The sequence below is a fragment of the Cystoisospora suis genome (genome assembly GCF_002600585.1).
Source record: "Cystoisospora suis strain Wien I chromosome Unknown contig_423, whole genome shotgun sequence".
Lineage (NCBI taxonomy): Eukaryota > Apicomplexa > Conoidasida > Eucoccidiorida > Sarcocystidae > Cystoisospora > Cystoisospora suis.
In genome coordinates, this window is record NW_027153224.1 from 652 (window position 1) to 24641 (window position 23990).

The 23990-nt window shown below is 52.9% G+C and overlaps 3 protein-coding genes across 3 annotated transcripts; 2 read left to right on the forward strand and 1 right to left on the reverse strand.

Annotated features, from left to right (window-relative positions):
• Positions 1 to 1582: 1582 nt before the first annotated feature.
• CSUI_001053 (trm112p family domain-containing protein) lies at positions 1583 to 4283 on the forward strand (the record flags this gene model as incomplete). The annotated part of the gene is made up of 5 exons (XM_068061259.1): positions 1583 to 1664; positions 2377 to 2522; positions 2859 to 3021; positions 3624 to 3710; positions 4182 to 4283. Exons 2-5 carry the CDS (start codon positions 2491 to 2493, stop codon positions 4281 to 4283), a joined length of 384 nt encoding a protein of 127 aa, XP_067926759.1. The 5' UTR covers positions 1583 to 1664; positions 2377 to 2490.
• Positions 4284 to 5266: 983 nt separating this feature from the next.
• CSUI_001054 (mcm2 3 5 family) lies at positions 5267 to 16925 on the reverse strand. Its single transcript, XM_068061260.1, has 13 exons — positions 16838 to 16925; positions 15187 to 16316; positions 14344 to 14405; positions 13481 to 13606; positions 12810 to 13008; positions 11969 to 12057; positions 11586 to 11664; positions 10684 to 11147; positions 9813 to 10199; positions 9166 to 9362; positions 8171 to 8446; positions 6931 to 7546; positions 5267 to 6231 (listed from the first exon to the last, which is right to left on the reverse strand). The coding sequence occupies exons 2-13, from the start codon at positions 16209 to 16211 to the stop codon at positions 5735 to 5737; spliced, it is 4017 nt and encodes a 1338-aa protein (XP_067926760.1). The 5' UTR covers positions 16212 to 16316; positions 16838 to 16925; the 3' UTR covers positions 5267 to 5734.
• Positions 16926 to 19362: 2437 nt separating this feature from the next.
• CSUI_001055 (uncharacterized protein) lies at positions 19363 to 23635 on the forward strand. Its single transcript, XM_068061261.1, has 2 exons — positions 19363 to 22732; positions 23213 to 23635. Exons 1-2 carry the CDS (start codon positions 20433 to 20435, stop codon positions 23337 to 23339), a joined length of 2427 nt encoding a protein of 808 aa, XP_067926761.1. The 5' UTR covers positions 19363 to 20432; the 3' UTR covers positions 23340 to 23635.
• The last annotated feature ends 355 nt before the right edge of the window (positions 23636 to 23990 follow it).

Genomic DNA, 23990 nt, shown 5'->3' on the forward strand with positions numbered 1-23990 from the left:
TTCGGGACGCCGAAGCCGCCTTCGCGTAGTCTCGAGACACCAAGAATCATTACACCGCTGTGGCGGTGGCTACCTAGGAGTGGATTCTACCTTCGATCAGAGCACGGCGCAAGTCCTGGCATGCGTTGTACGTATGTCCTGGTTCGCCAATAGTAGCATGCCCGTCCTGTCCCGGAATTCTGCCGAGATGACGGCGGTTGCCATTGCAGTCTTCGTGGTGGGTTGTAGTTTCATCGATTCATTCGCGTCTTCCTGCTGTCCGTTGTGCGGTGGCGCTGCTCCTGCCTATACGGCTGCGCAGCAATTGCAAATGTTGACGTCCATTGGTTCGGTCACGTCGTATGTCCCCGCTGCCCGTGTGTTCTGTACGCCTGCTGTTATACCACCTGTAGCTTGGCGACCTCCTAGCCGTTCTAGTAGACTTCTTGTAGTGGCGCGTCCTCCACATGGGTAAGGGCGTCCCTGGTTCGTTGGTGGAGTCCGCTGAAGAAATAGAATCGTTTAGTCCCATAATCCAGATGTGAACGCGTAACAGCAGTCTTTGCAAAGAGTCGATATACTGGCGGGGTTGCCCCGGGACCATCTTCAGCTGTGTTAGTTCATGCAGTACTTCCCATCGTGACTGATAAGATACACACCGTTGCCGAAGAAATTCAGAAAAATCGCCGAGGTTTCTTTGTTGCTCGGTGCGCGGAGTGGTGGCCTCGACGCTCTGATAAAAGAGCAACGCTTCTCCGTCCAACAAGAGTGACGCGTGTTGGACGCACTCCTAGTCTGATAACATCCCCCATTCATTAAGATATTTCCGGCGTTGAGAGCAGAAAAGTTCAAAAGTTGAAACATGAGGGCCCTCGTATTGCCGCAGCCGCAGGCAACTCATCCGTTCCTGAAAGCACACTCTCCATGCTTGGTGCCTCTGGTCTCGTATTGCCGCTGGGTCAACAGAGGACAGGCCTGCAATTTGGTCAGCCATCGTGCCAAAAATAGCAGCAAAGCAGTATGGAGAGAAAACAGAGCGACCCCTTGTTCCCTTTGAACCATGCGGTGCTACCACGTGTAGTGTGGCCGGCGCGAGTACTTCGCAGAAAATTAATTCCAGTCTCTCTCACCACGTCTGGTCCAATCAGACGGACCGCGCTCCGACCCCACTAACGCACACTTCGTTCGTCACACACACACGGAACAGATTCGCGCGGCGTATTCACGCCAAGGCGCGACACACAGCGAAGGTCGCGCAGAGCCGCGGCGCCGGCGTTACATGTTCAGTGTGTGCGTGTGTCTGCCCGCGGAAAGTGCTCACCCGTGGAAACGAACAGGAGCTCTGAGGCCGTCACCGCAGCTCGTGGCACCGGCGAACCTTGGGAAGGTGCCGACGGTTGAGGTATCACAGGCACTACACGTGGACTCTTTTTTATCCAGCAAGTTTCTATCGACTCCAGTACGTCCGTGCTGTACTCAGCGAGGGCGCGGCACACCTAGCTGCAACACTGGTGTCTCCATTGCTTTTCGGAACCCCTTGCATGCATGCGACGTCTGCCGGGGGAACAACCTGCGTTCACTCCCTATGCTGCGTTTTGTATCCGTTTGACCGTTATCTCGGATTCGTGGACTTTCCTTGCGGCATTTAGGCTTCCTGTGAGCGCGCCTCGTCTTCGCCTCTGCGAGTAGGTGCGCCTGCTCTTCCGTTGAATCTTTTGCCTCAGAACGGTTAAGGCGTAGAATAGTAGAATATTCAATGCGAAACGCAGACACAGGACAAGTCCGAAGAAAGGGTTGAAATTCTACCGTATGTAAAAAGCTGCTGAAGATAGCTTCCATAGTAGGGGCCGGCCCGTGCGTAGGTACCAGTTTCCTCGGCGTGTGCTTACTAACGAACTGTGGGAAAAAGGAAGATTCTACGAAACTGCTGTCTCTACTTACCGGGGAGCAAACGGCAGACGGTCACAATAAGCGTGCTGTCATTCTTCCTGCCTTCTCTCGTATGGGCCTTTTCTCCTTGTGAGCCACGCATGTGCTCTTCTCTGTCCAAACGGGAGGGTTCCGCGACCGCATAAGCGGTTCCACTTTCTCTTTTTCATATGATGAAAGGTGGCTGAGTGGACGGTCTCGGCATGTCTCAAGGTGGACGAACTGAGGGGGAACGTCAGAGAGGATGCGTGCCGGTTAGAAAAACACACAGAGGCCTGAATTTTTCACTCTTCTCTTGTAAAGAGCCTTTTTTACGTAGGCTGTCTGCCCCTTTTGAGCGTACCCCTGTATAGGCTATCACCTAGTCTCCACCTCTGCTAACGTCGGTGCTTTTCCCTGCCCTCACGTTCTCTCTGATGAGCCATTTCTTTCGTCCTTGTGTATGAACTCCTGAACATGAATTCTCAGGATCTCTTCTTTTTGAAGTCACTCCCGAAAACTCGAGGCGTGATTCTGAAGGGCTTCACATTTCTCTTCTTCGACTCGGACTTCCAGTTTCTTCCTCTCTCCATCTAAGACAGAATGAGACTGTTAACACACAACCTCATCGCGTGGTGAGTTTTCAAGCTGACAAGCGTGTCTTTATGACTTCACTGTCTCCCGCTTTCCTGTACGCACGACTCCAAACGGGGTATCTTACTGTTTCCGTCTGTCCATCGCCCCACATAGGGGTAGGCCTTATATTATCGCCGCACAGAACCCCTAGTCTTCTTGAGCTGTATCTGCTGATGTGCGCCTTCTCCGTACTTTCCCCTGCTGAGTGTACTCCATCCGTTCCAGTGTGCTCTTCGACTCTCTTAAACCCCTCCTTGCTTCTCTTATTACAAGTAGACTGTCGCAACCTACACCGGCGTCTTATATGCGTGTAACTGGCGCATTTTGCGGTGCAGCAACCGGAAGCAATGTCCGGGAGGATTCCCGCTAGAAGTCAAGCTAGATGAGAAAGCCGAGGAGCAGGCGACATCTATCGACTCGTCGGAGTTCCAGCCTGAGTTCATCCGGTCCATGCTTCCTAAACTTGACTGGGATGCCTTTGTGAAAACTGCCACCAAGGTCTGTTCTCCGGACGGTTTTTGTGACGGAGCCTTCACACTTGTGTCATTGCGGCAGTGTGTACGGCATTGTATATATACCCGAGTCACGAGCGACGTACACTTCCAGGTGCACATGTGTATATGCATGTATCGAGACGCTGAAGCCTCACAGGAACAGGTGCGCGTAAGGATAAGGCGCGTTACCACGTCTTGGGGCTTCTAGTAGCCAGTGCGCTAATCTCCCATAGAAGATGCTCCCTTTCTCGGATTGGTGTGGAACAGGAAAACTGTGGCAAGCTGCAGGGCATCAAGCCCGTTTCTTGTTTGTCTGCAGCTTGTCCGGTTGCCACGTCTGCGAGGATGCAGCTCAGGGAAAGCACTACGAGCAAATTCTTACGCACAGCTCACCCAAGACTGCGTGTGACTTCTCTGTATACGCCCCTAAGAGTCGCAGACGTGTTCCAGTAACTTGTTTGGATCGGGTGTGATACAGGGCACTTCTCATATCGTCGCGTTTCATCACTTTGCTATGCGACCGGTGAATATGTACGCATGCATACACACATTACAGGACTGTATTCTTCGAATGAAAAACACTTCTGTGTTTCTGTTTCAAAACAGCTGGGGCTCGAGTTGCCGCCAAGCTACGAGGAGGCAGACCTGACTGATGAGCACTTCTTGCGAGCCGTCCATGATGCCGCCGTCGACGTGAGTTCTCGTTTGTATCAGCTGCGTGACTTCGTCTCAGTAGCAAGGACCAGTACGGTTTGTGATATCGCTTAACAGTACCAGAATATCGCGGAGACCTCATATTGGAGTGGCCTGGTAGGGCAGTCGTATCCATGCAGGTCGTGTGAAAAAGGACTGATTCTTCTGTACGAAATAATTCAGGGCAACCGGCGATGCGACCCGCAGCAGTACCGGTATACTATGCCATCTTCAGACCTTCCGTTGCCGTGGGCCACCTCTAACCGGCTTGTGCAGCGTAATCAAACTGAAGGCAGTTAGCAAGAGTGTGGTTTACCAAACAACCAATCGCTCGCTTACGTCTGTGCATGGGGACCAAGCAAGATAGACAGCAGTACGGCCGCTTGGAAAAGAACGTGGCTCCGCTGGTGGAGCATCTCTTTTCGCCAACTTTTGTCGTTTCTCTCCACACTTTTTTTGCTTTTTGTACAGTTTCATATTCTTGAAGCGAAGCTCGTGTGCCCGTTATGCACTCGCGAATACCCTGTCACAAAAGGTATCCCTAACATGCTGCTTCAAGATGATGAAGTTTAGAGAAGCGATTGACACGTCTCTAGGACAAGGCCCCGTCGTCGCTCTTCGCGTGCGCACAACCTGGTGAGGATGAGCCTGCTTAACTCTGGTGACTCGACCAAAGAGAAGAGCCTCGCTCTCCAGTTTCGGCGGGACTGCCGACGAAGAGCAGTGTTCAAGTTTCTTGTGATGGCCACTTTTCCAGGGTTCTTTCATGAAGAGTAACAAGGGACAGGGTGTGGAGCACCGTCTGAAAACCTCTCCTCAACGGTGAGGGCTTGCGTAGAAGTGGAATGGTTGCGATGGAACACAACGAAGTTAGGGATTTCGAAGGGGTTGTTACACGCGAGTGGGCTTAGCTTAGCTGAAATTCTTCTCCGTTACCTGGCGCGCCGGAGTGGCGTCTACTATGATGTTCTTTCCGCCTTCTGTAAGGGTATCTTTTTTCGTTTCAAAGATGAGAGTACTGCGTTGGATCACCTTCCTCTCCGGGTGAGAACATGACTACGCGTGTCAATATCCTTCTTTCCTTTATCCCATGATGTGCTCACAGATCGATTTCCTATTCTCTCGAGTCCTGCGTAGTTGAAGAATGTACGGGGACGCAGAGGGCGGTTTATGGGTTCTCCAGCTCTGAGTAATGCAGGCAGAATTCTCCATTTTGGCAACTCTGAGTGAGCGTGAATGATCGTATATCGTGTGACACTATGCTCTGGGGCTCATGCTGCTTTTGTTTTCCTCACTTCTGCATTAGTCTGAAGGTTTTACTCGGGCACGCGACCATGTTTCTTCACGGGTATACTCGATGTGGGCTAACGTCTACTCATTATTTCATGGTGTTAGTGACCTGCTCCCGAGGTCAACTGCTGTGTCTGCTGTTGAAGGTATGGTGTATGACACCAAGTTGGATTCCAGGTTGTGTTTCTGTAGTGCATAATAAACCTGTGTGTCCGGCGCAGAAGTTTTGTCCATTCAGCTAGAGATTTCAGCTACACAGCAAGTAATGGTTTTCATGTTCCTTCAAGTGGGACTTACGATAGTCCAGAAACCATAAAGTTTGGAAACCTGCTTGGCTGAAGCTGTCACTCCCCGGACACGCTCCCTGTTAGTCTGTTGACGAACATGGCTTGCGGTCGACCGTACACGTCTTTGGGCATTTCACACCGCCCGTCTCCTTACAGATAGCAAGGCTGCCGGCCTGGGACTCCATCCCATCACTGGGAGGGGGAGGACTTGTGTTTGCGCAAAATCTGAAAGGCACTGGAGTGGCGAGGCCACGAATGCCAGGAATTCAACTAGTGGCACGTGACTGCCGTTACAGCAGCATCTGCTGGGAAACATGTACTTGACAAAAGAAACTTCACAGTGCATATCCCAGCAACACGCCAAGAGCCCTCCTGCACACGAGAAGGCGAACGAACCCTGAACTCAGAAGAGTGTCCGCACAACAGAACAGAGTGAGCTCCACAGCTCTAAACATCGTAAGTGCCAGTTGTGGCGTCAACGAGCTCTAGGCTTTCATCGGCTACTGCGTGCGTGAAACGCACTCGCCTCTCGTCGTAGCTACCATAAGGTGAGACGGACATTCCTGTCTGGGTTCGCTCGCGAGTCACCGGCAGTCGTAGTCCGAGTTTTCTCAGCACGAGAAACTCCACAGCTTTGTAGTCGGCTATACTTCGAATGTCGGCATGAAGCGCCTTCCCTGCAGTCACCTCGAGAGGAACGTAAGATACCTCGCTGCTGGGTCGCACACTAGAGCGACTCGGGCACCGGGTACTGGCAGTCGGAGACACGCTTCTCGTTTGGTAAGGAGTGGAAAGGCGGCAAAGCTTGTTCACAAGCTCAGCAGTTTCAGACTGACTCAGAAGGAGCAGACCGTGGCGACCATCTTCGCTTCCATTAGCCTCTTTTGTACCGGGGACAACGCGGTTTCCGCAGAGAGCAGTCTCCAGCATCCAAATGACGGCAACTGAGATGACAGAGACACCGGGCCACAAGATCAGTTCGCGGATAGGTCTACAAAGTAAAAGAGAGAGCCACAGGACTACCTCGGCGGTTTGCCGTGTCGTGTGTGCTGGCGTAGAGCTTGAATGGTGTCAAGACAGCGCGGAAACCGTGCTGTGCTTACGGGTTTCTTGGCTCTTTCGCCATGAAATCCTTAAGCTAGCTCAGATGAATTCAGCTCATTCCGCGCATTTGTCTGTCTCAGCTCAATAACGGGGCGGCTGCGCAGCAAGTAAACAAGACCTACAAGATCTGCGCGTGCATACTCTCTTCATACAAACTGAATACAATGCCATACGTAACCGACAGTAAGAAACGCACGCAGCTCGCCTGACCTGCGTGCCGAGCACGCCTGCGTGGGCCCACGACGTTCCGTGAACGGAGTACGGGTAAAAAGGGACACGAACGTGGATGGCTCTCATTTGCCCTGCGAAGCTAACATACTTGACAAACACGACCGGGAAGGCCGAAAGAATACACACGACGTCTGCTGCACCTCGCTCCTTCCATGATGCGCTTCGTGAGTGTGCTCGCTGGTTCTTGACGTCCTCATTTTCATGGCTCGCTGTATCTAGCAGTTTGCTTCCTAGGATACCGCAAGAATGCATTCATAGTATAGGAAACTTTCATCAGCGACTTGGACAGATGAAATACAGCGACGTACCGGCATCTTGTCTCGTCGCCTCATGTCGAGACATCAGACGCGAGTGTGCCTGTGCCAGTCGGAAGAGACTCTCCAAAAACCTGAAGGTAACCCCTGAACCCCCACCCCCTCCACCTTCCCCCCGTAGGTTCATCATGCCTTCACTGTCGCCTCGGCTCAACCCCGTTGTGTTGCCGCTGCGCAGTCGGTCGTAATACCTTTTGAGTACCTGACCGGCTTGTCGGGTTAAACCAGGAAAGTACGTTTTCTGTATGAATGTGATATAGTAACGCAGAAGCGAAGGAGACCATTTGATCAGACGCCCCAGATGCTGATCGCTGACACCATCACGTCGTGCTGCATGGACTGAGGCAGAAACTGCAGACTGCCTTGAAGCAGATGAGCCGCACCCAGAAGGACGGCCGGCGCCCTGGAAAGACGGTGACGCTCTTGTAGTGCTTGCCGTTTGTCGGGGAGTCGGCAACCATGGAGAAGAATACACCGGATTGCGGTAAAGTCCGCTTGGCGTAGACTCTTGCGAATCCTCCTGTTTCTTTGTCGCATATGTCGGATTCGCGGACTTCCTTTCCGTTCGTCGGGTACTGCCCTTATATCGGTACCGAGGCGCAGACATTGCCTGAGAAACGCGGCAACTCACAGCCGGCGGGCTTGACGTATGCAAGGAGAGCTTCTCGCGCAACGCCAGTCCGCTGGCGGCCAGTCTGCTACTGTCACTAAGTTAAGTACCTAGGTCTGTCTTCAAAGTGAAAGAACATAACTATGCGTCGTGTACTTGTAACTGTACGACAAAGAAAACATGCAGTCGGCTTTTGTCCGTTGCAATGAGTATTTTTATCGTGGGACCTTGTGACGGCGAATGCACACTCCCATCCCTTCTGTCCGTCTACGATCACGCTTCTGTACAAGTATAAGTACAGGCAGACCTGCACTCAAGGCCGTCTCGAACTTTCAGCGGATCAAATCTGCTTGAAAGGCACGCCCGACAAACTGCAGAAGATCAAATAGGTGGGATCTCGCAGAGCACGCAGAAGGCGGAAAGGAAAGTCCCAACCCTTGCAGACACTGTTCAAAATCATAAGAGTGAGGCATTAGAATACACATCGTACACCCAGCGCCTGCAGACTGCACAGCCGTCTCGCACCAGGCTTACTTCTAAGTAGTGAGGGTTACGGGAGAATACTGAGTGTGAGGTTCACAGGCAAAGCCAAGTGAGGGAATCACAAGTAGCGGTCCTTCGAACCTGATCGAGTATAAAGTCAACAGTCGGCTCAATGACCGTGGGAGCACTCCCCAAGACCGCTACCACGTCGAAACGCGACAGCAATGGAGGGGCGATATTAACATTGATGCAATGAAGGTCGTCATAGGCGTTCCCGCAGCCAAAGAGAGATTCATTACCACCACCCCTATTCTTCTTTTTCAAGCAGCCGTCTCCGCAGGGATCGACGGCACCAAACTCCGTTGAGTGGGCCGCGACAATAGAACAACGGGAGTTCAGTCGAGTTACGATACCCGCCTGCGGAGGGAGCACACACCCACACATACCCGGCAAGGTTGAATGGACCCAGGTACGATAACGCAAGTAAAGTATCTGACGCAGATAGTTCTTACGCATCTTTGCGGGGGTTCGATGCCTTTTGTCGGAAACCAACGAATCACGGCGTGAATGCCATTCTTTCTACACAGCCTTTGCTATCAGGAAAGCTAACCCAGTGCCCGCACGCGCACTCAGAAACATCATAGGTCTTGCTCGCTCCCGTCTCAAAATGCTACAGATGTGAAGATCGGGCACGCGTGCTGGGTGTGAACACGAAGAGCGTGGACAACACGCGGTTCTAATATGCCCCTGCGTAGCTGTCTGTCCTAACAGGGTGTACCATCGTAGTTACTTTCATAGCAATGTGGTGACGTCCACTGAGAGAGTGGGATATAGTTCCTCGCTCGTGGGTGGTGCCTAATGCAAAGGTTCCCGGATAGAAACACTCCGCTAACGTATGCTGGGTTGAACAGCAATCTAGGAGTCAAGAAGGCAACGAAGCCACATAGAGATCATATTACGTAGTACTCTCTTGTAACATGGCCTAACGTGGACTCCGATCTGCTGCAAGTCCCGCTTAAAAGATGCTCTAGCTGCGCGCGCACTGAGGTGATCGCGACAGGAGCTCTTAGAGAGTGATAACAAGTAAAACGACCTGCCTACACAGACCCTGGGAGCAAAGCAGCCGTGTACCCCACTTTTGCAACCGAGATGGACTGCTGCTCCATGGCCTCCAGAACGGCTGCTTGTGCGTCTTTTCTCATCAGATTGAGATCATCCAGGCAGCAGACCCCGCGATCAGCTAAAACGAGCACCCCCGGATCTAGCTGCCAGCCACGGCTCGATGAATCGCGGACAGCCGCGCAAGTTAGCCCCGCTGCTGTGCTTCCTGCTCCTGGACAACGAAGCGGAAAAGACACTACACTTCGTCTGCGGAATGGATCATGAGGGGCTACGGCTATATCAGCGATAGGTCTGAAACGGAAGAGTACATCGTTTTGGAGGCGACGCCTTTGCATCAAATCACCCAGAAGACTCGGTCCTACTCTAGTGGTTTGTTAGCAACTTTCTAGAATAGACAACCGTGACTGAGAACACACACGTCAAACAAAGGGGGCAACATAAAGACGGTCACAAATGTGTTTGTACATGCACTGGACCATCCTTCGCAGCTCCACAAGAACACCGTTGAGACTACTAAGACTCCAAGCGGGAAGCCAACGGCAGAAGGCACGGCTGTCTCCGCCACCCACTTCACTTTCCTTGTAGAAGCCTTTTCGTCTTCTTACTTCTTACCTTCGTTTATCTGAGACTGATCATGCCTGTACGTGTGTCTCTCCCGTACCTGTTGTAGTGCAGACACGGGGCATAAGCTTCTTCGCGCTCAAAAGCAGAGTTGATTTCCCAGTCCCAGTCCCTCCGAGTAGAAGCAAATGACACTGAAGTCTCGTACGGGAAGTCACCTCCCTTTTTTCTGGTGTGTGAGATTGCGGCGGCGAGGCGGCTTTGTTGTCTAGTTGATTTGCTCCTGGGTCTTCTTCAGCTTTGCACGGCACTTGTGCTGGGGATGGCCAGTCCGTTGCGCTGAATGGGACCGCCGTCTTCCGACTGACCTTATTGTACTTATCCCAGAAACTGCCGACTCTCTCGTCGCTTTCCGAAGATGTCCCCGCAATCATAGACGCTACATCACCAAAGCCACGCTCCGGTATTGTTTTGGCTGTACAACCGCCTGCAGGTGTAGAAAAAGACAATGCAGATGATGCGGGGCATATGAACTCCTCCATTGCATCTCAGCGCCACATCCCACCTCTAATCATTTGGAGGTACGTAGGGCAGACCATGTACGCAACTAAGGAAGAGTAGAGAGAGGAGATTCTACGCACTCATGTCCGCCTTGCAGGTATAAACACATAACGCTGAGCGCAATTATGGCGAGCACCAGGTCGATTGTCCGGAACCGGCTCCCCCAGTTGAAGACACAGCAGCAAACGTATGGCAAGAGTCATCTACACGGAAAATATTGTTTTCCAAGTGACGGGAAATGAAGTCTGAACCAAAAAACACGAGACGCATGCCGTCAGAACAGCGTCCCAGTTGGTTATCAAGCGCAGTCCACAAGCAACAAGCTGGCGGCTCATAGGCGATTCCGACTTCCAGTTTCCAGGTTGGTTTCAGTTCTACTTTCTCGCGGAAGACGCAGTCCCCTAGCGTACTTATCAATGTCAGAAGGAGAGCAAGTTTTGCTGATGCCAGTCCATACAGGAGCGGGCACGCCTCATCGATGAGTCTTCCCCGGGCGGCCCATTCATCCCAAGCATCCTCGTCCCTGCCGTGCATCTCCGTATCCACCGCGTCTGCGTCGTGCGGAGAGTAGTTTTCATCTCTACTGCTTCGTAGCGCTTGGCCGCCTCCTCTTCCTGTGGTTTGCCAGAAGGCATGAAACAGGCCTTTCAGAGAAGGCCTATCTGCCCTCCGACCCTTACGGCCCTTGTCATCTTGTATCTCCCAAATCTGCCGTAACGTGTACTGCTGCAAAGACTCTTCCTCGTCTTGTCTGTCTGGAGACTTAGCAGGATGCTGGTGAAGCAGTTTCTTAAAAAGCTGAAGAGGAAGAGAAGGGGGCCTCTGTCGAACGCGGAAGATGTTGATCGCCTCGATAAATAAGTCCACCTCACACCTGCATTCAGGCACCCACACTCAGAACAGCAAACGTTAGAAGTACTATAAAGTACGCAGCTGCTGCCAAGACCGGAACTCGAAAGAGCGAACATGCCCTCACAAGATCGATGTGGAGGGTGTTTGCGAATACGCCGACATGAGCTGCGTTCGCCGTCCGCTGTTCACGAGTGTACCACCAAAGTGAGCTGAAAGGACTTCCAGCATACGCGCATGTAGCAAAGTCGTGGTTCTTGTTACAGAGCACCCAGTCCTCTAGACACGTGAGCACTGCAAAAAACCCAGCTACTTTAAACAACTTCTCATTCGTGTACGGTGGAGTGAACCGACTATAAAGATGCGCCAGAGTTTAACAGTTCTGTGCATAGGGCCTGCCGCTTTTCTGCTCCGAGTAATTTTGTACGACTGGACTCGTACAGGCCTCCGTTCCTCTTCGTACCGAGTGTCACGAAGAAAGCGATCCCACTTCCTGCGCACTACGCCTATGACGGTGACGCTTTCTCCTGGGTGAACAGCGCCTGAGAGCAACGGACCGCAGAGAGAATGCGCGGGATCCCGCGTTCTGACAACGGGGTGCCCCCCGCTCGAGTAGGGAGCGCCCAAAGTAAGTACACAGAAGAGACGAAGCTGCCACCAAGTAAGTGCAGGAAAACGCAGCTTCTCCCCATGTTTTGCTGAGGTTCACCAACGCCGTTCCAAGGGGCCTCTCTACCTTCTAACTCAGCTGACGGTGTCTGGCTGTCGGCAAGCGCTGTCAGCTCGGTCCAGGCACTCACACTCTCGCCTAACTGCCGGACCCCTTCCTGCACGACAGGACTTCACCTGTGAGGTCGTGCAGAAGAACAATTGGAATAGATGCATGCCTTGAAGGCCCGCCTCCGTCAAAAGGTGCCCTTGTCGCGAACTTCATACTGAAAAAGGAAACAAACGAGAACGAAAAAAACCCGGACAGAACTAGACTGACTGCGCTCCTGCGCTCTATCGCGGGCGTTTCCTCCCTCTGAAAGGAGCTCGCCTTGAGCCATTATCACAAACTGTTACTTGCAGATCAAAAAGGTGCACACTACCAGAACCTGCAACTCCGCACTGTCCCGCAGGATCGAAGCCGCGCCGTGGGAGACGTCTCCACACCCGTCCGGAAGAGGGTCTGTAACTCTTCATGGTCCCGTTGAACGTGAAACCCGCAAGCATATGTTTGTGCACCGCGCAAAACACAGAGTCTGACAGCAAGCAGACCGGGGAATGAAGTACCTTTAGAAACACGTGTCGCAGTAGCCTACCACGTGAGCGAGTGCACAAAACCCCCGCCCTACGCAGGAGCTTTACGGAGAAACCCAAGCCTGTAGCGAAAGGCTCTACACAACCAGCGGTACCGCTTGACACCAGGCAACTGCCACTGATTCTTGGCCACAACGCTACGGAGATGCAGATTGCTGCCATTTTTCCGGGACGCCAATAAAACATAACAGCCCATCATCTGTGAACCCCGTGTTTGAAGCTTCTCCGCGATATCGGAAAGTCACGTCGGGAGACTGAACGAGATTCTCTTTCTGTTTGTAACCTAAAACGCCACAGCGAAAACAGAGCATTGGTCACATTCCTGTGAGCACACGCGGACTGACAACCAGCTGGGCGGAGCGGCGCGGAAGAGATTTTCACGTACTGGATCTCTTGGTAATCCATGAAGAATACAGGGCCAGCAGGCTCGAACGATTCGCTTTCGCAAAATCCGGGTCGTGGCTTATTTCGCCAGAAAAAAAAATACGGCTTACGATTCGCCTGACCTCCTCGCCCTCTCGTCCCGTGCCGTCGTTTTCCACTTGTTTGGTCTTCATCCCCCGGCTGAGAAGCCGGTGAGGCGCCTGCGCCAGCGTTCGATGACACGCGCCACAGGCACATGGGTAGTACGTCTGATTGTTTAGCTCTCTAGACAAGTACACATGTACATATTCAAGAACCTCCTACACCGAATACGGGTACGCGTAGTGAGCGGGCAGGAATCGCTGCAGACTCCCTGTCTCTGTAAGTTCCGGGGACAACGGTGACCATCTCTTCGTTCATCAATACCACGCTACGTATGTACAATGTGGCGCTCCCTATTCCATCAGTTCGCACGTGCAAGCTTCTCAGCAATGTTTAAATACATGTGACCATTCGCCGGGAAACATCTGTTTGTCCGTACACTCAAAAAGACGCAGTATTGTTTTCATTTACGTCTCCTCCGGTGTACAGGTGCAGAGAAGGCGACACAGCACTACGTGTACAATTACACCCATGTATGTCGAACGGGACGGAGAAGTAGATCGGGAAGATGTACACGGCAGACAACCTCACTTCCGGACGGGCATTTAAGCGGGATGTCAAGCTGGAAGCCGAGGTCTGCCGAGGCAAAGACGCGAAATGTATGTCCACATTGCCGGCACACCATAAGGCGCTCTTCTTCAACTGCTAGCAAGTCACCTGAGGCAGACCAGAGGGAGTTCGAGAAGACATGAGCATGAAACCCAGATCCGCGGAAAGACGAGTGTTCTGTAGGCACGGCTAGAAGTCCCCCCCCTCCCCTCCCTGCAGATCACTTGGAACCGATGGATACGCCTGCGGACTCCAGATGCTGACAGGAATTCCAGTTGACTGTGGTAAAGAAAATCTCTTGGGACTGCCTCTTCGTGCACCAGAGAGGAGAAGGCGTCTAGAAATAGAGAGGAGCTAGAGAAGTGCGTAAGATGTAAAGAGACTACGCTCAGACATATTCTGGAAATTCATCGCGGGTTCATAACAGCTAATGCTCACAAGCGTTCTCCTTTCCTAGAGCTTGATAACAAGGACCAGGCAACGGAAGGCAGTAGGTGGAGCTCTCCGGCACCCGCACGCAAAGCCTGCCGACCGATGGTTTGTTCACGCGACACCGATGTTCGCCCCCACCCTACACTCACATGAGCTTTTCTAGCCGGGTAGTATCTTTTGTGACCCCGGCTGTCCGTTATATTTATACGATAGGCTGGGAAGAAGTAAGGGCGATTGGCGGCAATGTGCGACACTGTGTATACCACTGCTCGTTATGCTAAGGCCTGCGCGGAAGCCCACCGGCTAGTGTCAGGGGTTGCAGAAACCGAGCCAGGATCTCCTTTTCAGGAGTGAAGTCACAAACCCCCATTTTGTACACGCGGAAAAAATATGCCTTGCCTTTGTGGACTTACCGGTCCGAGCGACTTCTCCCGTGATACTGACAACCTTCCCTGCATCGACTGTGCTGATTTTTCTGTGAAAGCATGACATGAAATAAAATAAAACATCTTCCTGCTCACCGGCAAGCCTAAATCGAACACATGAACGGGTTGTAGTGACATGCGTTCTATAGTTTATTTCAGTATGGAGGAGAGCACTTTCCAAAGAAAACCAGTCTCACAAGCGGCTCTCGAAGGCCTCACAAAAGACGTACATTGTAGTTCTCAAAGTGTATTATGTGCTGCGTGTTCTCCCAGTTCTCCCACACCTTGACAGCATCTAGGTACCGCGTCGGCGTACAAATTGCCATCCTTGCTTTCGCTGTGTACCCTTACGTCCCGTCTAAACAGTTACTTTCCGTGTTCCCTTTCTTTCCGTCTTCCGCAATTCTCCCCCTCGCGCAACGGGAAAAAAAAGAAAAGTTGGTGGCGCCCGGGGCTGTTCAAGCTATGCAGACAGCTGACCTGGCTAGAGGGCTCGTACCCTATCGACCAGTAAGCCAGACGTAGACCAGTTGCAGTGCACTTGCTATTAGTGAGTCTCACGATAGCACGGCCAGAACGAGTGCTGTCGTCTCATCCTGGCACGAGGGCTATCGCCTTGTACGGCATGATAGGGTGGAGAGTGGACGGCGTTTTCCGTACCTCTGGCAAAAACCAGTCAGGGAACAGAACTACCCAGTGAGGCGTCGTACTGCGTATTGTCTTGGGTTGTCAGCGATCCGTGTCTTCCGTATCTCCATACCCAGAAGACACGGCTTTGCTCTCTCTGTGAGCTCAGGAATACTTCTTTCCTGTGGTGAAGGAATCGCTCACCGGAAATCATCTCTTTCGATGTGACGAACGAGCGGAAATCTCGTCAGTCTGACCTTGCACGGAGGTGCTGTTTTCAGTAGGAGTTGTCGTTCCGAATGTCCCTGTGTGGTTGTGAAGTCACTGTGCTGCAGCCTCCATTTCGCATCAAGTTGTTGACCTTCCACAGTCTCCCCATGGTCGTGCTCGGGCTCCAGTGAGAGAGGAGGTAGCAGCTTTGCCGCAATGTCCGGAAGAATCTTTGATTCTAAAGCTCTAAGAACCTGGTCAGGATAGGTAATGAGAAGTAAACCGACTAGGGGCACTTGATGAAGCAACGCTAGTGTGTCTAGTTCGAACGGGACGGTAGAGACCATTTCGTGAATAGAACGATGCTGGGGATCTCGAGACACGCGGATCCAGAAGGCCGAAGAAGAGGAACAGGAGAGAGAGGGATGCGACGAGCTGGCAGACAAAGGAGGCAGGTTTCTGGGAGAGAGCTGGGTGGCCGCGCACACGTACAAACTCAGTTCGTGCAAGTGGGAAGGAGCGGAGACAAAGAACCGATCAAAACCCTTGACAAAGTCCGGGAGAGTGAGCTTCAACAGGGATGACAAAGAGGACAAATTCCAAGGGTTTGAAAGCAGACCACATGCGGCCCGAAAGGCTACGAAAGCTCTCCGCTCGCTCGGAGATAAAGTGGGATCTCTGCAGGTGAAACAGTCAAGTGGGAGGCACGATGAGGGGTCGGAACCGTTGCTCAAAGTTGGGGACGGAGCGACGTCAGGAGAAAAGTGAGAGAAGTCACGGGGAGACGGCGGGACAAGAGAAGTGTTGCAAGCAGCAATCTGTGATTGAGAGGTTGGTACAGAAAACGAAAATGAAGACAGCTGCCGAAACAAGGGAGGTCCAACAGGAGATGAGAGAGAGGCGAATTTGCCCGTTGCAGGGTGGCGACCTGTCGTGAATGGGAGAATATTGGCAGCAGTCTCTCTACTAGGGGGGGCTCGGGGTCTTCCCCCCGGCGTTCCTCCCTTATTTCGCCGCATTCGATGAGGTCTCTCCAAGAGGGCACGGCTTGTGTTTCAGTGATGTGAGTGCTCAGAATTGTATGCGGTACTTGAATGCAGGTGTCCTCTTGAAGACGGACTGGCCTGGGCAGGGACAGTCAGTAGCATCGGTGAGAGCAAAGAAGAAAAGCGACATAAAAAACGGGAGGGAACTCGGACGAATGGAGAAGGACTTGCACTAACAGAAAAACAGCACTGAGAACCTACTGATTTTTCTTTTTCCTATGGATGGTGAGCCGACAATGCCAACTGATGCAAGTGAGGGTTCTCTCAGAGAGAGAGCACAAAAGAACCCAGACGAGTGTAAAAAGCCGTGCGAAACTCGCTTGTCGCTGTATGAGAAAAAGTTAAGGGAGAGCGGAGGCTCTTTCGTTGTTTCCACAATGGACGCTGGTCTCGAGACGAAACTGCGTTTCGCGTAACTGCAAGTATAGGAGGGGTCGGCGTAATCGCACCTGAGTCCCAAACGCTTTGTATCGAAAAAGATTTCTGGCCTGCTACGGATATCAACTGCATTTCTAGAGTGAAAAAGAGTGAAACGAACGTCGTCGATACATGACGCGTGTGCAACCGCGACAAGGCACGGGGACGCCCACCCTGCTTACCGCACCGTGGTCTTGAAATCCGTTGAAGTCAAACACGGGGCATCCGCTGAAGCGTGACGAGCTAGTCAGACTCTTCACTGCCTCAGATGAGGACAAATGTAAGGTGACGGCCAGCCACCGGGGTGAGCAAAACTGCCCAGCAACAGGAAGGCCTCCGGGAGGGCCGCGTTCGTGTCTTGAGCGGGAGGAGACAGCAGGCGGGAGCCTATGTGGCCACCACATGTCATCGAGACTCGAAGAGAAGCCGTGGCTGGACATGCCCTAGCAGGAGAAGGTGGTTCACATAATCAACCGAGGTTCTTCATTCTCTTGATCGCCGAGCACAGTGGCCAGTCCGACTAAGCACCAGGGACAAAAGGCTGGAAAGGTAGTCCGGAGGAGTCGACCCCCGGTAGTTCCCCTTGTTGGGGGTGCTGGGGAGAGGCGATGTGCATCTACGTCGGGGATTGCAGTCTGGCAAACCCGTCCGTGGGATACCTGTGCGCCCTTTTGTCCCGTGCAGGCCAACCAAGCGAACAAGAACATCTACAAAAAACCAGCAGCCCTACGCCGGTACGGGCGTAACGTCTTGACTGCAGCCGAACGATCAACTGTGTACCGGAACCAACAGTAGGCAAGGTTGTTTTGATGACCGCAGTTTTGGAATGCGGCATCTAGTCAGAGTAAATCACTTCCGCCGTCTCCCTCCGAGTGTGAGTAGGATCACAAGGGCCGAAACGGTTAGAGAGCCTACCTCGCTACCTCCTACCTTGCCGAGGAGTGTGGCACTAGCGCCTTTGTAACCATGCTTCTGGAATCTAAGTTTGTTGCATACTTTGACCTCAGACACCTGCAGGTGGCAAACCACTGGAGAAACGCGAATTATCTCGGAGGCCTTCACACGTTCTAAAAAAGTAGGCGCTGAAGGGGAGCAATGCATGTGGTGCAACCACGAGCCACGAGTGCAACCGTCTAACACTTCAGAGTCTCGACCGCAGTACATAGCGGAGAGTGACTAGCGAAAGAGCATGATCGAAAACAAACTAGGCCCGCTATATATTTCGGGCTAGGGCAGACTTCCTCCTCAACGAGACCTACACATACATGAGGGACACAGTCTTCAAAGTTTACGCGAAGCTTAGGCTGCCGGGGACGGGCGTTTCCACTTGTCGAGTTTCTACCTGTGTTTTGGCCCGCTCGGCGCGTCTTCACACGTACCGGGGTGCAGTGTAAGACATACGAAGAAGAATTGAGACCGACACCCCATAACGCAGGCAGAAAGTGTACGTCCCACTTCTTTTCTCGTCATCGATTTGTGTGCCCTCTGGAGAGGGCGAGGGCTCCATTGTGCTGGCTTTTTAGCCGATGCTTCAACAGTACGTCGACCAGCCGCTGCCGCTGGTCCTTCTGGCTGGACGAGGACATTGCCACCACTGCCGGAATGATGGACGCGGAAATGGGGCCACTGCAGCGACATAGTGCCCCCTTCCCCGCCTGTACGGTGAGGAACAGGCTGAGCCCTCCTGGTTCTGCGCTAGTGCTCACGGCTGTTCTGGAAGAGGGCCATGCTGATTTGCCTAACCAGCTCCGCGGTAGCTGCCGTGGGAAGACTTTACTTGTCATGTGTTAGCCCTGTTTGTGGCTTCCACTGCGCCTCTATCATGTGGATCAGAGGCTAGAAGCGAAGAGGGCTGGCGGCTTATCGATTTATACGAAGGAACGGACCAGCTGGTATCTACGGAGGGTGGCCGAGGTTCCTCCGTAAAACAGAACAGGTTGACCTGATCCCGATGAAAGATGCTACAAGTGGCTTCACGACATCGCTTTGCTGAGGCCGGAAGGCAGTAACATCAGCAGCCGCCGCATCAGGCGCAAGCCTTCGCCCTTTGAAAGCAGTGGCTGCACGCCTCCCTAATTGCGCTTTCCCCTTAGCGTCCGCTCCAGGGGGTCGGGGGGGTCCGGCCGGTCGTTGGGAGTGCCCGCTATACCCCTCTTCGGGGCGGGTGGAGAACGGTGACTGTCCCCCTGTGTGCCGACAAACCTTCACGAACTGGACGACGCAAGCCGCAACTGATGGCGTCACGACCAACTTCGTTGCAACACACACCTTCGCAGCCACCAGCTCCGTAGAACGCGGCCAAGACTGGTTCCTACACTTCCGGGAGAAGGCCGCCGAGGCCTGGCGAGTATCCAGCCACAGCTCCGCATTAGATCACGAAGACGAAACGAAGGGTATCGAGGCAGTGCCAGGGACAGAAGCCAACAGTTCGGGCCGTGAACCGTGTTACTCCACTGAAACGCAACGCTGCAGTAAAAGCGTTGAATTACGCCGATCCCCGGACACATTTGGACAGAACTGTCCCGTCTAGACACGACCTTACCGGGATTTCACGCAGTTCACTCAGCAGTTCACCCAGTGAGGACTGCAGACCCGCCTAGCAGTTGAAAGCGATCGGCGCTCTTTTTGGCTAGACAGGGCTAGAGCACCGCGACGGCGGACAATCGTAGTCATTCATTTCTCTAGACACTGAGTGTGGCTGTGAGAGCGATGAAACGGCAGCCCGTGTCGCGGGCCATTTCTTTTTGTCCAGTCTACCTGCGAATCAAATCGCTTAGGTGGCACAGTTGGTTTTCCGGAGAAGACCACTTCTCCCAAACCAAGTGGCATGAGGACACGTTCCGGCTGCGCCGACCGCGTAAAAATGACCACCCCGGGGTGAAGCCACTACGACCGCTCACACGGGCATTTGAAGTTTCTCCCCTTTACGTCCTCCGACAGATGACAAGACCCCTAACGTTTTTTTTAAGGGTCTTCACACCACTTCGTGCCTCTACAAGCCTTCTGAGTGCTGTTCGAGCGCGTATTAAGCGGATGCTTTAATGTTCCTGCACTGGCCGGCAGTGCACACGGACCGCCTGTCTTTGTTTCCAAGCCTCTCCGAAGAGGAACTCGCGGGGGTTCTGTATCTTGAGACCCCTTCTGCTGGCGTCGTGCGTGGTGATATTACTGGCTTGTTCACCAGGAGATGGCATTTTCTCCCTCCACTGTTTTTTGATTGTTCACCGGCTACGCGTTGGAACCCATCTGTTTGTCCACAGCCCAGACTCGACTTCCGTTTTCGGCTACCGTGGGCAAGGCCTAGGCTGCGCGCGTGACCAGTTCTGTATCGACAGTCCTCTGCACTAATGTTTTGCTTTTCTCGCCTGTGAAGGACCAATACCTTCAGAACAAGGAATGTCTTGTCCAAGGAGTGAGAGTTCGGAGTTCGGTCAATTCTAGTGGGAGAAGAAAAGTCGCCGAGATACACAACAAGCCGAGAGCAACATTGATAGCTTAAAGAGAGCTGGCAAAAGTGTCTGCAGTTGTTTTCCTGGTGGCTCCTCCATAAGGGCAGCGAGGGCTAGTGTCGCTCCGTGTAGCCCAAAGAACTCAGTTGCGTGTAAACTCCTTTCAGTGCCATTGTCGGCGTCAGGGTAGCTCCGGATCCAGGATTGCCTCGGGAACTGGGCACTCGTAGAATATACCTTTTCTCTTTGGCAAGCTAGACCAGATACAGTGCAATTCCGTCTTTCGGGGAGAAAAGAAAGGTGCAAAAGAGAGCTGCAAACGGACATTATGGACTCAACTTTACTTCTGTCCCCTTCTGGGGCACGTGCTAGTGAACCTTGTCAGTCTTTCACCCGAGATGCTGCGCAACTATCGGCCCCCATAAACGTCCCAGCTTTTAGCCCTGTGTTCGCGATCTCGCGCTCAAGCTTGCCAGAACAGCATGTCTATTCAGGTGTCCAGCCTGCCTCCCTAGGGTGCTTCCCTTCGTCCTCTCCCCTTTCCTGTTCTTCCACACTGACTAAACCCCCGCTCTCGTCGTCGTCACCTGCTGTGGGACTCCAGGACGCGTCCTGCGCCGCCGGGCCTTCTATAGCGAGTCAGGGATGGAAGGTATCGCTCACTGGCCATGTGGGACGGGGTTCGTCTTCTTCCATGCCGTCTTGCCGACAGAACACTTGTGGCCATGACGCAGAGGCAGTTGGAGAGTCGGCTTGCTCGGACGCAAGGCATAACAAGCCGCCTCTTTCGTACGACGGCTTCGGGAGACCTCTCAACCGTCCATGCAACTCAGGTATGTATCCAGGGGAAGAGAGAAGAGATTCTTCAGTGCCGAATGATCTCTCTCAAGACGCTTCTTCTTACTCTCGCCAGATCTCCTCTCACTCTGATGCCACCACGCGACCCTCTCTTTCTCACTGTACGTTGGTTCCTTCTCCTCATGAAAACCCCATCGGTTATCGGAATCTAGAGCAGTTCCTTTCCGTTTGTCTTCAACGGTATGCGCACATGTCCAAGAGCCAAGAGCGTGCAGCGTGTATGTGTCTTTTCAATGCTATTCATCATGCCATATCGAGGTATAATAATGTCTTAAAGAAATGGGCTTTTGTACGCTGGCATGTTTCCTCCGTATTGGCAGCCGGCTCGCCAAAGAGACGAAGAGATCACACTCCTGAGTTTTGCAATTCACGAAGTCTGCCTCTCTTACCTCGTGAAAAAACCGGATGTTCTCCTCCCGTTTCTTCACATGAGGAATCTAAGGGGACGGCTGGGACAGGCGAGTGTTTCAGTGATCACGCGCTCTTGCAGTTTCTCCGGCATCATCTCTCCCACACCAATGGTAGTGGCCCTTCAGTTGTGAATTCCCAACCGCAAAATGTCCAACCGTCTACCAAACCGAGTTCTCATCGCCAGACTTCGCCTCTGCAACGAACAGAGGGAGACGCATCTCAGAACAGATTCGCCGCTAATACACGGGTAGAGAGTTCTCATCCAGAATCGGAGACAGGAAGGGCCTCTGCGTGTATGTCAGCAGGTATTCGTGCGAGAGTCAGTGGTAGTTGGACTGGGCTCCCGAGTGTGAAAGGGGCCGTTTTTTTAAAGAACTCGTCTCGCGTCGCTCAAGGTGAGGGACCGAGGGACTCAACCGTCAAAACAGTACAGAAAACTGTCGTGTCTCAGCACACCTCTACGACAGCGGGCAGTGCAGCTGGGATGGCGCGCAACTCAGTGTCAAGCCAGGCACATCAGGAAATCGTGGGTGGTGGAAGACGGGGCGTCCAGGGTGTTTTAGCTGCAAGGCCGCTCTCGAGGGGAGGCAAAGCTAGAGTATTGCCGATGAACGACGGGGGTAGACTCTCGGGACGACGCACGAACATACCTGCTGTCTGGGATCGGTCTCTCAGAAGTATGGACACTACCGCTGGTCAGGTGCTTCCAAAGAAAGGGCAGCCTCAGGGGAAGGAAACCCACTTGTTCGTGGCGAGCTCGGGGGAATGCACTCGGGAGGCTCACGCCACATCGGATGCTGGCCGGCAAAATCATGCAGTTGAAAAGAAAGCAAGAGACTGCGGCAGTTTTCCAGGGCCAAGCAAAAAACAGACGACTGGCGGGACAGGCACCGTACCAAATAGTCTCGCGTCCGGGGATCGAAAGTATGTGAGCCCTTGTGCCAGTAAAACGAGCGGTCAACAGGGCCTAGATATGCCCGTACAAAGGAGACAGCATACACGAGGAGAGAATATCTTCAATTTGCTTGAAGCAGTTGCCTCCGCTCTTTGCACAAGGTCCCAGGAAAGGGCGGCGAAGACGGTCTCAACGGATACCCTACCTGCTGTGCGACCGAGCACCACTGAGGTGGAAACGTTCTCCGACAAGGGCGGTGGCCGGGGCACGGCACAGGGCAATACGAATACCCAAGGAGAAGCAAGTAGACACGGAGCGAGAATCGAACAGCTTGATGAGACGGAAGGGGTAGGGGGGGTAACGCAGCATCACCCAGAAGCAGATAAAGGCATCAGGGAAATCGGCGCATGGCCTGATGAAGAAGAATCTTTAGCGTCTGCTACAATAAAACTAAGAACGCAGACGTAAGTAGGCGGACGCAGTACCTGCTGCGTACGACTGAAAAAACAGTGTAAACGTCTGCATGCGTGCAGGTGCGTCGTGTTTGTTTTTAACGTGACCGCGTATGTACGCGTACAGGCCCCTGGGATCTATGCGTGAGAGAGACTCTATTCTGAAACTCGTGGCTCCTTGGAGAACCTTTGTCCGGTCGGTGAGTTCAAGTGCGTGCACGGGTGTGCAGATTTTTTCTTTGTTCCACTGTCCACGTGTATCTAAATACGTTTCCAAACTGAAGGGTATATACCCGGAGGTGTATGTGGACCGCAACTGGAGAGGAGGAAGGTGGAGCAGATTGTGCGTTGTAGGTATACTTGAAGACCAATACACTGCCCCCATCTGATACAGGCCCACATAAACTTCAAGGGCCTCTACTCGTCTCTCATACCAGCTCGGACATCACGGCGTGTGCCTCTTGTTTCCGCTTGTTTGATGTGCATTTGCAGATTGTCAGTGATGGCAGCCTCATTGCTTAGCAGGGACTACGAGTCATTCTTCACTGATCTCAAGGGGTACACGACTTCGGATATGTCCTCGCCTCCGTCTGCTCCGCCTTCCTGTTCTATCGAGTAAAGCTTACTTCTGTGTACACAGTCGGGACCTCATGACTTGACTGTTTTGCCGGCGCCTGGCATCCGAGATATTGCAGCCGTCTTGTTTAGGCAGCGCCTTTTAGACGGAAACAAGACCGGTGCAATCAGGGTTTCATTCCGCTGACCGGTAGCTCCGCTTATGTCTCGACTGTCTTGGATTCCGAAGAGACGCGAACAACGCCGGAGGTATGTGTGAGTGGCCGGGTGCGTCTCCCATCCGCCCCTGTGGATTATGAGTACCTTACTTGAATCGAATCTGCTCCATTTTCGGTGTCAAGCCCATGAAATACTTAGAGAAAAAAAGGACGAGGAGAGGACCTCAGAAAGGCACTTACTCTCGTTTCAGTAGGCAACCGGGAGAACATGTATGCTGCGTTTGTCTCCCGCTTGTATGCTGTGCGCACGTAAGAGAGTGTCTGATACCAGTTAGTGTTCGTGCCGCACCTTGAACCAGACGTATACTGCAGAAGAATTGAGAAGATATCGGTCGATGTCTGATTCCTCATTGTATGCGAAGAAACAAGCAGCACCTACCTTTGATAGCACGGTACTCGTTATGATTCCAGGAGACCGGTTCGTTCCTAGATGATGCGGAACTTTAGATGTTAGTACAGCAGCGAACAGCAAGCGG

Bases quoted from the DNA above. Each gene is read 5' to 3' on its own strand.
- CSUI_001054 (XM_068061260.1), bottom strand. From the start codon at position 16,211: ATGCGGCGAAATAAGGGAGGAACGCCGGGGGGAAGACCCCGAGCCCCC. The intron at 8,447-9,165 runs GTGGGGTACACG...CTCCCTCCGCAG, and splicing joins AGTCCATCTCGGTTGCAAAA to GCGGGTATCGTAACTCGACT. The intron at 7,547-8,170 runs GTTCGAAGGACC...CGCGTTTCTCAG, and splicing joins TTGACTTTATACTCGATCAG to GCAATGTCTGCGCCTCGGTA.
- CSUI_001055 (XM_068061261.1), top strand. From the start codon at position 20,433: ATGGACTCAACTTTACTTCTGTCCCCTTCTGGGGCACGTGCTAGTGAA. The intron at 22,733-23,212 runs GTAAGTAGGCGG...GTGCATTTGCAG, and splicing joins ATAAAACTAAGAACGCAGAC to ATTGTCAGTGATGGCAGCCT.